This window comes from Oncorhynchus gorbuscha, linkage group LG11 (genome assembly GCF_021184085.1).
Source record: "Oncorhynchus gorbuscha isolate QuinsamMale2020 ecotype Even-year linkage group LG11, OgorEven_v1.0, whole genome shotgun sequence".
Lineage (NCBI taxonomy): Eukaryota > Metazoa > Chordata > Actinopteri > Salmoniformes > Salmonidae > Oncorhynchus > Oncorhynchus gorbuscha.
The window spans coordinates 1515014-1530368 of record NC_060183.1 but is presented as its reverse complement, the minus strand read 5'-3'; the positions used below and the strand labels follow the sequence as shown (position 1 = coordinate 1530368).

The 15355-nt window shown below is 45.7% G+C and overlaps 1 protein-coding gene across 1 annotated transcript in view; it reads right to left on the bottom strand.

Moving 5' to 3' along the window:
* The window catches only part of lyst (lysosomal trafficking regulator), a 245382-nt gene extending 230786 nt beyond the window's left edge, over positions 1 to 14596 (bottom strand). Inside the window, 2 exon segments of the mRNA XM_046368397.1 lie at positions 12567 to 12854; positions 14482 to 14596. Coding sequence (XP_046224353.1) covers positions 12567 to 12647 — 81 coding nt within the window. The 5' untranslated portion in view covers positions 12648 to 12854; positions 14482 to 14596.
* Between the last annotated feature and the right edge of the window lie 759 nt (positions 14597 to 15355).

Sequence of the window (15355 nt, the reverse complement as noted above, 5' to 3'; positions counted from 1 at the left end):
GACAGACAGAGACACGGCTACAGACAAACGACTGTGATCATGCTCTCCATAGCTGCTGTGAGTAAGACCTTGAAACAGGTCAACATTCACAAAGCAGCAGGGCCAGACGGATTACCAGGGCGAGGACTCAGAGCACTGACCAGCTGGCAAGTGTCTTCACTGACATTTTCAACCCTTCCTGACCCAGTCAAATAACTACACGGCTATATACAGGGAGGTAATGACGTGGCTATATACAGGGAGGTAATGACGTGGCTATATACAGGGAGTACCAGGTAATAACATGGTTATATACAGTGAGGTAATAACATGGCTATATACAGGGAGGTAATAACATGGTTATATACAGGGAGTACCAGTACTAAGACGACGTGCAGGGGTACCAGGTAATTGAGGTAGATCTGAATATGAACTATTAATACTATGAATTAATGATTCACTGTTAGTCTACACCTGTTGTTTACGACCAGCCAGGGAGCATTTCCCTGTTAGTCTACACCTGTTGTTTACGACCAGCCAGGGAGCATTTCACTGTTAGTCTACACCTGTTGTTTACGACCAGCCAGGGAGCATTTCACTGTTAGTCTACACCTGTTGTTTACGACCAGCCAGGGAGCATTTCACTGTTAGTCTACACCTGTTGTTTATGAAGCATGTGACAAAGAACATTTGATTTGAACATTTGATTTGAGACAGATGCAGAGTCTGTGTGGGTGGAGCGGCCTGCCACCGTGCGTCTCCATCACACAGCTGGGTAACTATGGAAACCCCTGACATCAGCACAACAGAGAGAAGAGAATTGCAGGGTTGTCGAGCACACGCACGCACACACACACACAAATAATAAATCGTAGCCCTCTGCAGTACAAGCACCAGACCAATAGGGAGGGTCTCTAGTTAAATACACCAGGGAAGCCCTCACAGGACAGATAACTAGACAGACTGGGACTGAATCATGTTGATTCAGCTGTTATCCCGGGCCACTGATCCACTGAGGCAGAGACATATAGAGACATGAGGAGATCAGCACAGCTCTGCTTGCTATCAGGTGAGAGATCGAGTACAGGAGAGAGAGGGCTGTCTGTCACCAGAGAGAGAGGAAAGAGGGCTGTCTGTCACCAGAGAGAGAGGAAAGAGAGCTGTCTGTCACCAGAGAGGAGAGAGAGAGAGAGAGAGAGAGAGCTGTCTGTCATCAGAGAGGAGAGAGAGAGAGAGAGAGAGAGAGCTGTCTGTCATCAGAGAGAGAGAGAGAGAGAGAGAGAGAGAGAGAGAGCTGTCTGTCATCAGAGAGGAGAGAGAGAGAGAGAGAGAGAGAGAGAGAGCTGTCTGTCATCAGAGAGGAGAGAGAGAGAGAGAGAGAGAGAGCTGTCTGTCATCAGAGAGGAGAGAGAGAGAGAGCTGTCTGTCATCAGAGAGGAGAGAGAGAGAGAGAGAGAGAGAGCTGTCTGTCATCAGAGAGGAGAGAGAGAGAGAGAGAGAGAGCGCTGTCTGTCATCAGAGAGAGAGAGAGAGAGAGAGAAGAGAGAAGAGAGAAGAGAGAAGAGAGAAGAGAGAAGAGAGAGAGAGAGAGAGAGAGAGAGAGAGAGAGAGAGAGAGAGAGAGAGAGAGAGAGAGAGAGAGAGAGAGAGAGAGAAAGCTGTCTGTTATCAGGTGAGTTAAAGGGGGAGGAGAGAGAGCTGTTTGTTATCAGGTGAGTTAGAGGGGGAGGAGAGAGCTGTTTGTTATCAGGTGAGAGAGAGGAGAGAGAGCTGTTTATCAGGTGAGAGAGAGGAGAGAGAGCTGTTTATCAGGTGAGTGAGAGAGGAGAGAGAGCTGTTTGTTATCAGGTGAGTGAGAGAGCTGTTTGTTATCAGGTGAGTTAGAGGGGGAGGAGAGAGAGCTGTTTGTTATCAGGTGAGTGAGAGAGAGAGGAGAGAGAGCTGTTTTATCAGGTGAGTGAGAGAGAGAGCTGTTTGTTATCAGGTGAGTGAGAGAGAGAGCTGTTTGTTATCAGGTGAGTGAGAGAGAGAGCTGTTTGTTATCAGGTGAGTGAGAGAGAGAGCTGTTTGTTATCAGGTGAGTGAGAGGGCTGTTTGTTATCAGGTGAGTTAGAGGGGGAGGAGAGAGAGCTGCAGCAGCAGGGATGAAACTAGATTAATTATACCAAGAGAGGAAGATGCTACAAACACTGTCATTACACCCAGTGTGTGGACTGCTGTGTGCATGAGAGAGGCACACAGATGATGTTACCCAGCCTGTCATTAAACAGAGCCACGATAATATCTCAGAAGAGAGAACAGACTGAGGCAGCTGCTGCTACTCTGTTGTACACGGTGGAGGGGGGGGGTCTCCATGGCAACTGGGGACATGAGTAGTAGTAGTCATTCTGAACCCTGTCATACCAGAGGGGGCGGAGTGGCCCTCCAAACACCTGACTGACCCCAATTTCACAAAAGACACTGACTGATATTGAAGCTCATTTGCTTTAATGCATGTTGTCCTCACTTCAAATCCAAAAAGTTTATTGGTCGCATGCAGTTATGCAGTTGTTATGTAAAGTTTCTAGCGCAGACAACGCAGCAGTATCTACAAATACCTCATCCAAGAGAGTTAAAAAAAAGAGCAAGAAATCAAGACATATCAGAATGAGCAACGTCAGAGTCCGGAATATAAATGTGCTGTACATATACAGAGCATTCTGAAAGTATTCAGACCCCCCCTTGACCTTTTCCACATTTTGTTACGTTACAGCCTTATTCTAAATTGAATGAACTCTTCTTCCCCCCCTCAGTCTACACCCCATAATGACAAAGCAAAAACTAGAAAGGTTTGCTCATTTACAAAAATGAATAAATAAATCACAAGTATTCAGACCCTTTACTCAGTACTCTGGCTGGGCAACTCAAGGATATTCAGAGACTTGTCCCGAAGCCACTCCTGCGTTGTCTTGGCTGTGTGCTTATGGTCATTGTCCTGTTTGAAGGTGAACTTTCTCCCCAGTCTGAGGTCCTGAGTGCTCTGGAGCAGGTTCATCTCATCTCTTTACCTTGCTCCATTCATCTTTGCTTTCATCAAGACTAGTCTCCCAGTCCCTGCCGCTGAAAAACATCCCCACAGCATGTTGCCACCACCATGCTTCACTCTAGGGATGGTGCCAGGTTTCCTCTAGATGTGACACTTGGCATTCAGGCCATAGTTCAAACTTGGTATCATCAGACTAGATCATCCTCTTTCTCATGGTCCGAGAGTCTTCAGGTGCCTTTTGGCAAACTCCAAGCTGGGCTGTCATGTGCCTTTTACTGAGGAGTGGCATCCGTCTGGTCACTCTACCATAAAGTACTGATTGGTGGAGTGCTGCAGAGATGGTTGTCCTTCTGGAAGGTTCTCCCATCTGCACAGAGGAACTCTGGAGCTCTGTTAGAGTGACCATTGACTTCTTGGTAATCTCCCTGACCAAGATCATTCTCCCCAGATTGCTCAGTTTGGCTGGGCGGCCAGGTCTAGGAAGAGTCTTGGTTGTTCCAAACTTCTTCCATTTAAGAATGACGGAGGTCAATGTGATCTTGGGGAACTTCAATCCTGTAGAGAGTTTTTGGTACCCTACCCCCAGATTTTTGCTCTGACATGCACTGAACTGTGGGACCTTATATAGACAGGTGTGTCTTTCCAAATAATTTCCAATCATTTGAATTTACCACAGATGGACTTCAATCAAGTGGTAGAAACATGTCAAGGATGATAGAGAATTTCAATAAGCATTTTTCTTCAGCTTGCCATGCTTTCCACCTGGCTACCCCTACCCCGGTCAACTGCCCTGCACCCCCACAGCAAATTACCCAAGCCTCCCCCATTTCTCCTTCACCCAAATCCAGTTGGCTGATGTTCAGAAAGAGCTGCAAAATCTGGACCCCTACAAATCAGCCGGGCTATATAATCTGGACCCTCTTTCTAAAAATTATCCGCCGCAATTGATGCAACCCCTATTTCTAGCCTGTTCAACATCTTTCGTGTCGTCTGAGATTCCCCAAAAAAGCTGCCGCGGTCATCCCCCTCTTCAAAGGGGGTGACACTCTAGACCCAAACTACTACAGACCTATAACCATCTAAAGTCTTCGAAAGCCAAGTGAACAAACAGATCACCGATGATTTAGAATCCCACCGTACCTTCTCCGCTATGCAATCTGGTTTCCGAGCTGGTCACGGGTGCACCTCAGCCACGCTCAAGGTCCTAAACGATATCATAACCGCCATCGATAAAAGACAATACTGTGCAGCCGTTTTCATTGACCTGGCCAAGGCTTTCGACTCAATCACCGCATTCTTATCGGCAGAATCAACAGCTTTGGTTTCTCAAATTACTGCCTCCCCTGGTTCACCAACTACTTCTAGAGTTAAGTATGTCAAATTGGAGGGCCTGTTGTCCAGACCTCTGGTAGTCTCTATGGGGGTGCCACAGGGTTCTCAGGCTTGCTGCGGGTGATTCCTTGATCCACCTCTATGCAGACGACATCATTCTGTATACTTCTGGCCCTTCTTTGGACACTGTTATTAACTAAACCTCCAGACGAGCTTCAATGCCTTACAACTCTCCTTCCGTGATCTGCACCTGCTCTTAAATACAAGTAAAACTAAATGCATGCTCTTCAATCGATTGCTACCTGCCCGCCCGTCGAGCATCACTACTCTGAATCGTTCCGACATAGAATATGTGGACAACCACAAATACCTAGGTGTCTGGTTAGACTGTAAACTCTCCTTCCAGACTCACATTAAGCATCTCCAATCCTAAATTAAATCTAGAATCAGCTCCTTATTTCACAACAAAGCATCATTCACTTATGCTGCCAAACATACCCTCGTAAAACTGACTATCCTACAGATCCTTGAATTCAGCGATGTCATTTACAAAATAGCCTCCAACACTCTACTCAGCAAATTGGATGCAGTTTATCACAGTGCCATCCGTTTTGTCACCAAAGCCCCATATACAGTGGGGAGAACAAGTATTTGATGACCTGCAAAATCGGCAGGTTTTCCTACTTACAAAGGATGTAGAGGTCTGTCATTTTTATCATAGGTACACTTCAACTGTGAGAGACGGAATCTAAAACAGAAATCCAGAAAATTACATTGTATGATTTTTAAGTAATTAATTTGCGGGAGAAGGTTTGTAGCTTGTCAGGAGTGAGGCGTTGGTGTCTGCGACGTGGATGACTTTCCCTTTCTGAATCTGGGATTGTTTGGAGTCCCTTCCACATGCGTTTCGTGTTTGAGCTGTTGAATTGTGACTCCAAATTGTCCCTGTACTGTCGTTTTGCCCCCGATGGCCTTGGAGGTCAAAGCTGGTCTGTTTGCACACGTCCATGTTCCCAGTCACCTTGCTGTGGATAAATGTGGTGGTTCTCGCATTCAGCTTCACACAAATGCTGCCATCTATCCACGGTTTTTGGTTTGGATAAGTTCTCATCGTCACAGTAGGTACATCTTCTATGCACTTCCTGGTGAACCCAGACACAGTCCGTGTATATGTCGATACTATTCCCAGAGGCCACCTGGAACATTTCTCAGTCCGAGTGATCAAAACAGTCTTGGAGCTCAGATTGGTCAAACCAACATTGAACAGTCCTTACCACGGGTGTATCGGCACCTAAGCATCGTATTGTGAGGTCCCTGGCAATTTACAACCCTAGATAATATATCTGGAGAAAGCCATGATTCTGTATAAGAGAGTATGTCTCTCTGGAAGGAGATCCTCGTCCTGAGCTCACCTACTTTATTGTCCTGGGACTGAACGTTAGCGAGTAATATACTCCGACGTGGTGGATGGTTTGCTCGCTGCCTGAGCCTGACTACAAACTCATTTCTCATCTCTGGCGTCGACTTTATGGTATAGCACCTGGGATGAACGAGGTCACATTTATAGCGAGTGACTGCCAATCTCATGTCAAAGCTATTTATGGCGAGTGACTGCCAATCTCATGTCAAAGCTATTTATGGCGAGTGACTGCCAATCTCATGTCAAAGCTATTTATGGCGAGTGACTGCCAATCTCATGTCAAAGCTATTTATGGCGAGTGACTGCCAATCTCATGTCAAAGCTATTTATGGCGAGTGACTGCCAATCTCATGTCAAAGCTATTTATGGCGAGTGACTGCCAATCTCATGTCAAAGCTATTTATGGCGAGTGACTGCCAATCTCATGTCAAAGCTATTTATGGCGAGTGACTGCCAATCTCATGTCAAAGCTATTTATGGCGAGTGACTGCCAATCTCATGTCAAAGCTATTTATGGCGAGTGACTGCCAATCTCATGTCAAAGCTATTTATGGCGAGTGACTGCCAATCTCATGTCAAAGCTATTTATGGCGAGTGACTGCCAATCTCATGTCAAAGCTATTTATGGCGAGTGACTGCCAATCTCATGTCAAAGCTATTTATGGCGAGTGACTGCCAATCTCATGTCAAAGCTATTTATGGCTGTAGGTAATAATACTAGAAACGTTCATAATGTAAGAAATAACACACACAAAAAAAACATACTGCAAAGTTGGATAGGAGCTAGAAAACAGGGCAACCGTGTCTGTAGGCGCCATCTTGTCACTTCTCTCTCCCTCCTTGACTGCTCCTCTTCTCTCCTCTCTCCAGAGAGAAGAGCAGTCGATGAGGGAGAGACGAGAGAGGACAACTTACACCAATGGTGAATTGGCTTTTAATATCCAATGGAAGAAAGAAAGAAAAAAAAAATCCTCTCCGCTTTTCAAAACACCTACCCCAGAATCATCCCAGACCTGTTGGTTACCACACCACGAACTACTCATAGTCAGAGGAGTGAGGACCATGGCTTAATTTGAACACAACTAGAGCTTCAGCTACGAGCCTAAGTGATACATCAATGCTTTTACAGAAGGAGCAGAGGACACCATACAAATAGCTTGTATTTGAATGGAGGATACCTCGTCTCCTTTCTGAAGCCTACAGTAACTAGGTCATTGTTAGAAGACCCAGTATATCTCCATAGAAACAAGTGATCTTGTGACTTCCCCCTTGACAAAAAAGCACTATTAAGGCTCAGTATGACTCAGAGCAGAGCGCTACGAGTCCACGGAATACGCAATGCTGTGAATATCCAGGATAGGGCCCGGATTCATAAGGCAGTTGTGAACTGGGGTCAGCTTTTGCCTTCTGATCATAATGAATAGGATTAAAATGGACAACAGGGGACCTGATCTGAGATCAGTGGCTCTGCAGTCCAATCCCAGGCTTTACTCTGGTGGTTGAGCAGACTAATCGGAGTCTGGTGATCTCTCTGTTGAAGACTCACGGTCATGGGGTGAGAGGTACCAGAAAGAGAGGGGGAGGTGGAGTTGGAACACAACAGATAGGCCTGGGAGAGGTCAGAAGAACCAGCCAGATACACCAGTGAGAGGAGGGAGGTGCCATCAGTTTATATGGTGTAGTGGTGGCCTGGGAGAGGTCAGAACTAAACAACTTCCTCCAAAACAGACAGCTCAGTTTGGTAGTTACTATTTTACTCAGGCCCTTCAGGCTGGGCTCAGTCTAGTAACTGAGAAAAAGCCCTGTGCTTCGTATTCTTGGCCAGACAGACACCCAGCAGGCAAGCTGTGGTTAACACTCACACCCACCTAATCAACTATGCTGTAACTCACAGCTCCTCCGTCCGTCTCATGCTGGCTTGTCTATCAGTTAAAACCAGGCTTCAAACACACTTTTGAAAGATGGAATTTAATGACTTTTCTATTAATTATACATTACTTTTAATTAAATTTCCATGACCAACAATTGTAAACATTCAATTGCCAAAACAAACTGTTAGGTTCACATTGGGTAGAGATCAATAGAAAAATAGGAAATTACTATGAAATAATACAATATTGATTTATTTTTCAACATTCATCTCTACTCAGGCAGTAACAGCCAGACAATGTTGTCCTCATACTGTACTGCCTGTGGCCCCCTCTGTCTGTGGCTAGTCTGCCTAAGTATGCTGCAGAGCTGACTGACTAAATCATTGTACTTGTTTATCAGAGTAGATAAGGTATACTTCCACAAACTATCTCTATCCCTCGCTCTTGTTGTGTTGCGTACATTCTTCTCTCATAAGGTAAATGCACTTTGTTTCTAAACTAAATTAGCAGGTGTAAAAGTGTATCCATCTCCGTCCAAACCAGAAAGAACCGTCACAGTGGATTATGGCCATTGTAGTTAATTACCACGTTTCTGCCTGAATGAGGTTGAATATTATTTTACTTAATAAAAACTACAACTCTCTTCAGCCCAGCGTCCCACATGGTTCATCTACAAATCAGGTCAAGAACGAACGGTCATCTAGTTGTTTAATAACCAGGGAGAAAAAAAATACATTTTAGTTAATCGCTCAGCACAAGATTAAACAGACCAGTCAACACACACACAGCCTCTGACCTACTCAGTTCCCATTTAGAAAGACATGATTGAGGTTTTAGTGAACTACCACTTGGCATCCACACCAGACCACAGCCACATCACAAGTAAATCCAGACTTCAAGTAGTCTAAACTAGTCTGTATAGCAGTGATGATGTGGCACAGAAGAGACCTTCTATATTAACACAGGCTGCACTAGTCTATAGTCCTCTAAACTAGTCTGTATAGCAGTGATGATGTGGCACAGAAGAGACCTTCTATATTAACACAGGCTGCACTAGTCTATAGTCCTCTAAACTAGTCTGTATAGAAGAAGAGACCTTCTATATTAACACAGGCTGCACTAGTCTATAGTCCTCTAAACTAGTCTGTATTGAAGAAGAGACCTTCTATATTAACACAGGCTGCACTAGTCTATAGTCCTCTAAACTAGTCTGTATAGAAGAAGAGACCTTCTATATTAACACAGGCTGCACTAGTCTATAGTCCTCTAAACTAGTCTGTATAGCAGTGATGATGTGGCACAGAAGAGATCTCCCATATTAACACACAGGCTAGCCTCTTTGCCATACGGGTGGCAGGTAGCCTAGTGGTTAGAGCATACGGGTGGCAGGTAGCCTAGTGGTTAGAGCATTGGGGAGGCAGGTAGCCTAGTGGTTAGAGCATTGGGGAGGCAGGTAGCCTAGTGGTTAGAGCGTTGGGGAGGCAGGTAGCCTAGTGGTTAGAGCATTGGGTGGCAGGTAGCCTAGTGGTTAGAGCATTGGGGTGGCAGGTAGCCTAGTGGTTAGAGCATTGGGGAGGCAGGTAGCCTAGTGGTTAGAGCATTGGGGAGGCAGGTAGCCTAGTGGTTAGAGCGTTGGGTGGCAGGTAGCCTAGTGGTTAGAGCGTTGGGTGGCAGGTAGCCTAGTGGTTAGAGCGTTGGGGTGGCAGGTTGCCTAGTGGTTAGAGCGTTGGGCTTGAATTCCCGGGGGGCAAGCAGACGGGCCGTGCACCTAGGGGCAAGCAGACGGGCCGGGCACCTAGGGGCAAGCAGACGGGCCGGGCACCTAGGGGCAAGCAGACGGGCCGGGCACCTAGGGGCAAGCAGACGGGCCGGGCACCTAGGGGCAAGCAGACGGGCCGGGCACCTAGGGGCAAGCAGACGGGCCGGGCACCTAGGGGCAAGCAGACGGGCCGTGCACCTAGGGGCAAGCAGACGGGCCGTGCACCTAGGGGCAAGCAGACGGGCCGTGCACCTAGGGGCAAGCAGACGGGCCGTGCACCTAGGGGCAAGCAGACGGGCCGTGCACCTAGGGGCAAGCAGACGGGCCGTGCACCTAGGGGCAAGCAGACGGGCCGTGCACCTAGGGGCAAGCAGACGGGCCGTGCACCTAGGGGCAAGCAGACGGGCCGTGCACCTAGGGGCAAGCAGACGGGCCGTGCACCTAGGGGCAAGCAGACGGGCCGTGCACCTAGGGGCAAGCAGACGGGCCGTGCACCTAGGGGCAAGCAGACGGGCCGTGCACCTAGGGGCAAGCAGACGGGCCGTGCACCTAGGGGCAAGCAGACGGGCTGTGCACCTAGGGGCAAGCCGAAACAGATGTTTCCCCACAAATGTTTTCCTCGATCAGCGTAATCCTGTGATGAACGATCACCATTCTTATACTCCTGAGTTGGTCTAATCTCCTTACCGGAAAAATCTACAAAGTAGACCATGTGGCTTACCGGACCCCAGTTAAGTAATGACCAGTGGTATAATGAATAGCAGCAAACAGCCCATTAAGCCATTATACTACTGGTATCCATGTGCATTAGAGCCAATGTCTCTATATTAGGCTAGTATACTGCAGTAGGGATTTTCCACATCTACAGTAGTGTATTTCACTTATTCATTGACAGAAACCTACTTTTAAAAAGTCATACAACAACAACAATCAGGCTGTAACAGCTGTAACGTGAATGACACTTTTAACCACAACAACAACAACCAGGCTGTAACGTGAATGACACTTTTAACCACAACAACAACAACAACCAGGCTGTAACGTGAATGACACTTTTAACCACAACAACAATCAGGCTGTAACAGCTGTAACGTGAATGACACTTTTAACCACAACAACAACAACAACCAGGCTGTAACGTGAATGACACTTTTAACCACAACAACAATCAGGCTGTAACAGCTGTAACGTGAATGACACTTTTAACCACAACAACAACAACCAGGCTGTAACGTGAATGACACTTTTAACCACAACAACAACAACAACCAGGCTGTAACGTGAATGACACTTTTAACCACAACAACCACAACAATCAGGCTGTAACGTGAATGACACTTTTAACCACAACAACAATCAGGCTGTAACAGCTGTAACGTGAATGACACTTTTAACCACAACAACAACAACCAGGCTGTAACGTGAATGACACTTTTAACCACAACAACAACAACAACCAGGCTGTAACGTGAATGACACTTTTAACCACAACAACAATCAGGCTGTAACAGCTGTAACGTGAATGACACTTTTAACCACAACAACAACAACCAGGCTGTAACGTGAATGACACTTTTAACCACAACAACAACAACCAGGCTGTAACGTGAATGACACTTTTAACCACAACAACAACAACCAGGCTGTAACGTGAATGACACTTTTAACCACAACAACAACAACAACCAGGCTGTAACGTGAATGACACTTTTAACCACAACCACAACAACAATCAGGCTGTAACAGCTGTAACGTGAATGACACTTTTAACCAAAACAACCAGGCTGTAACGTGAATGACACTTTTAACAACAACAACAACCAGGCTGTAACGTGAATGACACTTTTAACCACAACAACAACAACCAGGCTGTAACGTGAATGACACTTTTAACCACAACAACAACAACAACCAGGCTGTAACGTGAATGACACTTTTAACCACAACAACAACAACCAGGCTGTAACGTGAATGACACTTTTAACCACAACCACAACAACAATCAGGCTGTAACAGCTGTAACGTGAATGACACTTTTAACCAAAACAACAACAACAACCAGGCTGTAACGTGAATGACACTTTTAACCACAACAACAACAACAACCAGGCTGTAACGTGAATGACACTTTTAACCACAACAACAACAACAACCAGGCTGTAACGTGAATGACACTTTTAACCACAACAACCACAACAACAACCAGGCTGTAACGTGAATGACACTTTTAACCACAACAACCACAACAACAATCAGGCTGTAACAGCTGTAAAGTGAATGACACTTTTAACCACAACAACAACAACCAGGCTGTAACGTGAATGACACTTTTAACCACAACCACAACAACAATCAGGCTGTAACAGCTGTAACGTGAATGACACTTTTAACCAAAACAACCAGGCTGTAACGTGAATGACACTTTTAACAACAACAACAACCAGGCTGTAACGTGAATGACACTTTTAACCACAACAACAACAACCAGGCTGTAACGTGAATGACACTTTTAACCACAACAACAACAACCAGGCTGTAACGTGAATGACACTTTTAACCACAACAACAACAACAACCAGGCTGTAACGTGAATGACACTTTTAACCACAACCACAACAACAATCAGGCTGTAACAGCTGTAACGTGAATGACACTTTTAACCAAAACAACAACAACAACCAGGCTGTAACGTGAATGACACTTTTAACCACAACAACAACAACAACCAGGCTGTAACGTGAATGACACTTTTAACCACAACAACCACAACAACAACCAGGCTGTAACGTGAATGACACTTTTAACCACAACAACCACAACAACAATCAGGCTGTAACAGCTGTAAAGTGAATGACACTTTTAACCACAACAACAACAACAACCAGGATGTAACGTGAATGACACTTTTAACCACAACAACCAGGCTGTAACGTGAATGACACTTTTAACCACAACAACCACAACAACAATCAGGCTGTAACAGCTGTAACGTGAATGACAGTTTTAACCACAACAACCACAACAACAATCAGGCTGCAACAGCTGTAACGTGAATGACACTTTTAACCACAGAAAAAGTATCTTGTGCCATAGGAGTTGTGTTGTGGCCAGCTCTGGTCCGGGTCGTTAGCTTCGTAGTGCCCTGGACCAAAGCTACGCTGTGGCTTGCTACTGGACCTACCTGTAGCTCTGCTCCTTGTACTCGGCAGTCCATGTACTTCTCCCAGGCAAAGGCCAGGTTAGCCAGGTGTGGATTGGCCATGTCCCCGGACTGTAGGTCTACTCCAGGCAGCAGAACAAGGTGCGGTTGGGGACAGTGACTGACTCACTCCTCATCGGAGGAAGTCAAATGCTAACCAGGCCCAGGGGCAGCTCAGTTTATCCTAGTGAGTCACACATAGTCCATGATGTCTGGCTGTAGCTAGATCAGATGGTTGAAACTGTCGGTGTTGCTTCTGTTTGTTGGTTCCTGCAGAAAACATAATAAAACAAGTGTTGACACTTTTGCAAACATAATCATCTTGTTGGGTGTCTGTACAGAAAGAAAGCTCTGTACATGGTCATCTGCTAGCTAGCTATATGTTTAAACGAATATGTTGCCAATAAATGACTTTTTTTAAATAATTTCCACTCTTCTCACATCATAACTAACTTATTAAACAATAGCAGGCGTTAAAGAAATGACTGAAACTAGATCCCCAACATACTGGTCTCGAGAAGAAAATTAACTGTTGGGGGCGCTTCTCTTCAACCACTCAACCAATCCAGTAAATGTAGAAGAGTTGAGAGGGAATGTCCACTTGTTAAACAGATACCTTAACACATTGTTGTCTCTGTGTCCAGTATGAAATAAGTTAGTTTTGGGAGCCAATGCTAACCAGCGATAGCGCAATGACTAAGTCTTTGGGTATCTGCTAGCATGCTAGTAGATACACAGACTTCCATTCATTGCGATAACGCTATTTAGCATTGGCTCCCAAAACAATCTCTTAACTTATTTCATACTGGACACAGAGACATAAAATGGTATCCACGAGTTCATCTGACTCTGTGGAAGTAGATAAATGGCCAATTTGCCAAAATCTCAAAAGTATCCCTTTAACGTCCAAAAGCGAAAGTCGCATCGCAGGCTCTCTTGGGGACTCGGCAAAGGCTACTGACGTGTTCAACCCATCTGTGAACTCGGGAAAATACGAGGTCAAATCATAACGTCAGCGAAGTTCAGGTCGAAAAGTCAGAGCCCTAGAATGAAGGCCCATTCAAATCGACCCCCCCCCCCTGATTTCCCAGTTGTTTTGAACGCACTGAAAGTCGGAGATCTCTCAGTTCCCAGTTGCTTTGAACGCACTGAAAGTCGGAGATCTCTCAGTTCCCAGTTGCTTTGAACGCACTGAAAGTCGGAGATCTCTCAGTTCCCAGTTGCTTTGAACGCACTGAAAGTCGGAGATCTCTCAGTTCCCAGTTGCTTTGAACGCACTGAAAGTCGGAGATCTCTCAGTTCCCAGTTGCTTTGAACGCACTGAAAGTCGGAGATCTCTCAGTTCCCAGTTGCTTTGAACGCACTGAAAGTCGGAGATCTCTCAGTTCCCAGTTGCTTTGAACGCATTGAAAGTCGGAGATCTCTCAGTTCCCAGTTGTTTTGAACGCCGCATACATCACAACCGACTGCATGGTAACCGCTGGCTAGTAGCTGTCAATAGTTGCTAGCCTTAGATAGCATATTAGCGACATAGCTAGCTACGCTAACTTATTGTGTCCGGCGCAAGCAGCAAACCGCACATTTCAAAATTAAAATCCTGGCCGGTGCTTATTGTCTGAAAATGAGAAGGCTAGATAGTAGAATTGCGGGCTCTGGTGTTGGGGAAAAAGCCACAAGGACTAAATTTGCCCGTTATAGACTGTCTCAGCTGTGTAGCTAACTAGCTAGCTCGAGCTGTCAAACTGAAACGTCCCGCATTTCCAACGACGGGTCTGCACAACGAAACGATACCAAACCGTCCTAAAAAAAAGCCTTTAGAAAGCTTCAAACGATCACTCTTTCACTTTTACAAGCGTCTGAAAATGGCAAGTCACGTCATGTAGTTATTCTCACATACCCGTTCGTTCCCAGGAGAGTATCCAGGATGCTTTCCAAGCGGTAAACTATCCACCGTATCATACCGAATAGACAAACCGAGGACGACAAAAACCGCCACGGACCTGTGGGCTAGTCGCCATTGGATGAAAAAAAAAGAGGCTTTAACCCCCGCCCCCTATCAATCAATCATGTTCTGTACGGACACGCTCTGACAGACCTGTCAATCAGCTGACGTCATCAGCGTGTCCCCTCTGTGGGCGGGCTCTCTCTCTCTCTCTCTCTGTCTTACAGCACAGTGGCTGTTACAAAGGGGCACACGACGAGCAGACCATTTTCACGGGATGCAAGAGAGAGAACATTTGAATATTTTTAAATATACTGAGTGAGCTTTATTATAGGCCTTTACAATGATGTTGGTTTTTCTTGTGTTGAGAAAAAAAAACAGGATGCCTGGCAAGGATGTGGACGGAGGCATGCACCAGCCAGCGAGATCCTATTGGCACGCTCTGGCATTTATTTGCATATTTCCATTAGGGAACGCCTACACTGGGAAGTGCGTGTGTGCAGTAACTCAACTTGCCCTGTCACTCCTGATCAACGCATATTTTTTTTACTTTGGCAGAGTAAAGTCCACAACACGCAGTGCACTCTGTTTGTTACATATTCTAGTTTTGTAAACAGAACATTGTATGGAGATCAAACGTTTCATAGATGAGAAAATTTGCAGAATCTCAGCCAAAATCCATCTTTCTCCGTCTTCTTCCACTGCAGGCCACAGGGCTTCCTCTCAGCACCATCAAATCAAATGATATTGCCCGCATACACATATTTATCAGATGTTATTGGTCCATATTTATCAGATGTTATTGGTCCATACACATATTTAACAGATG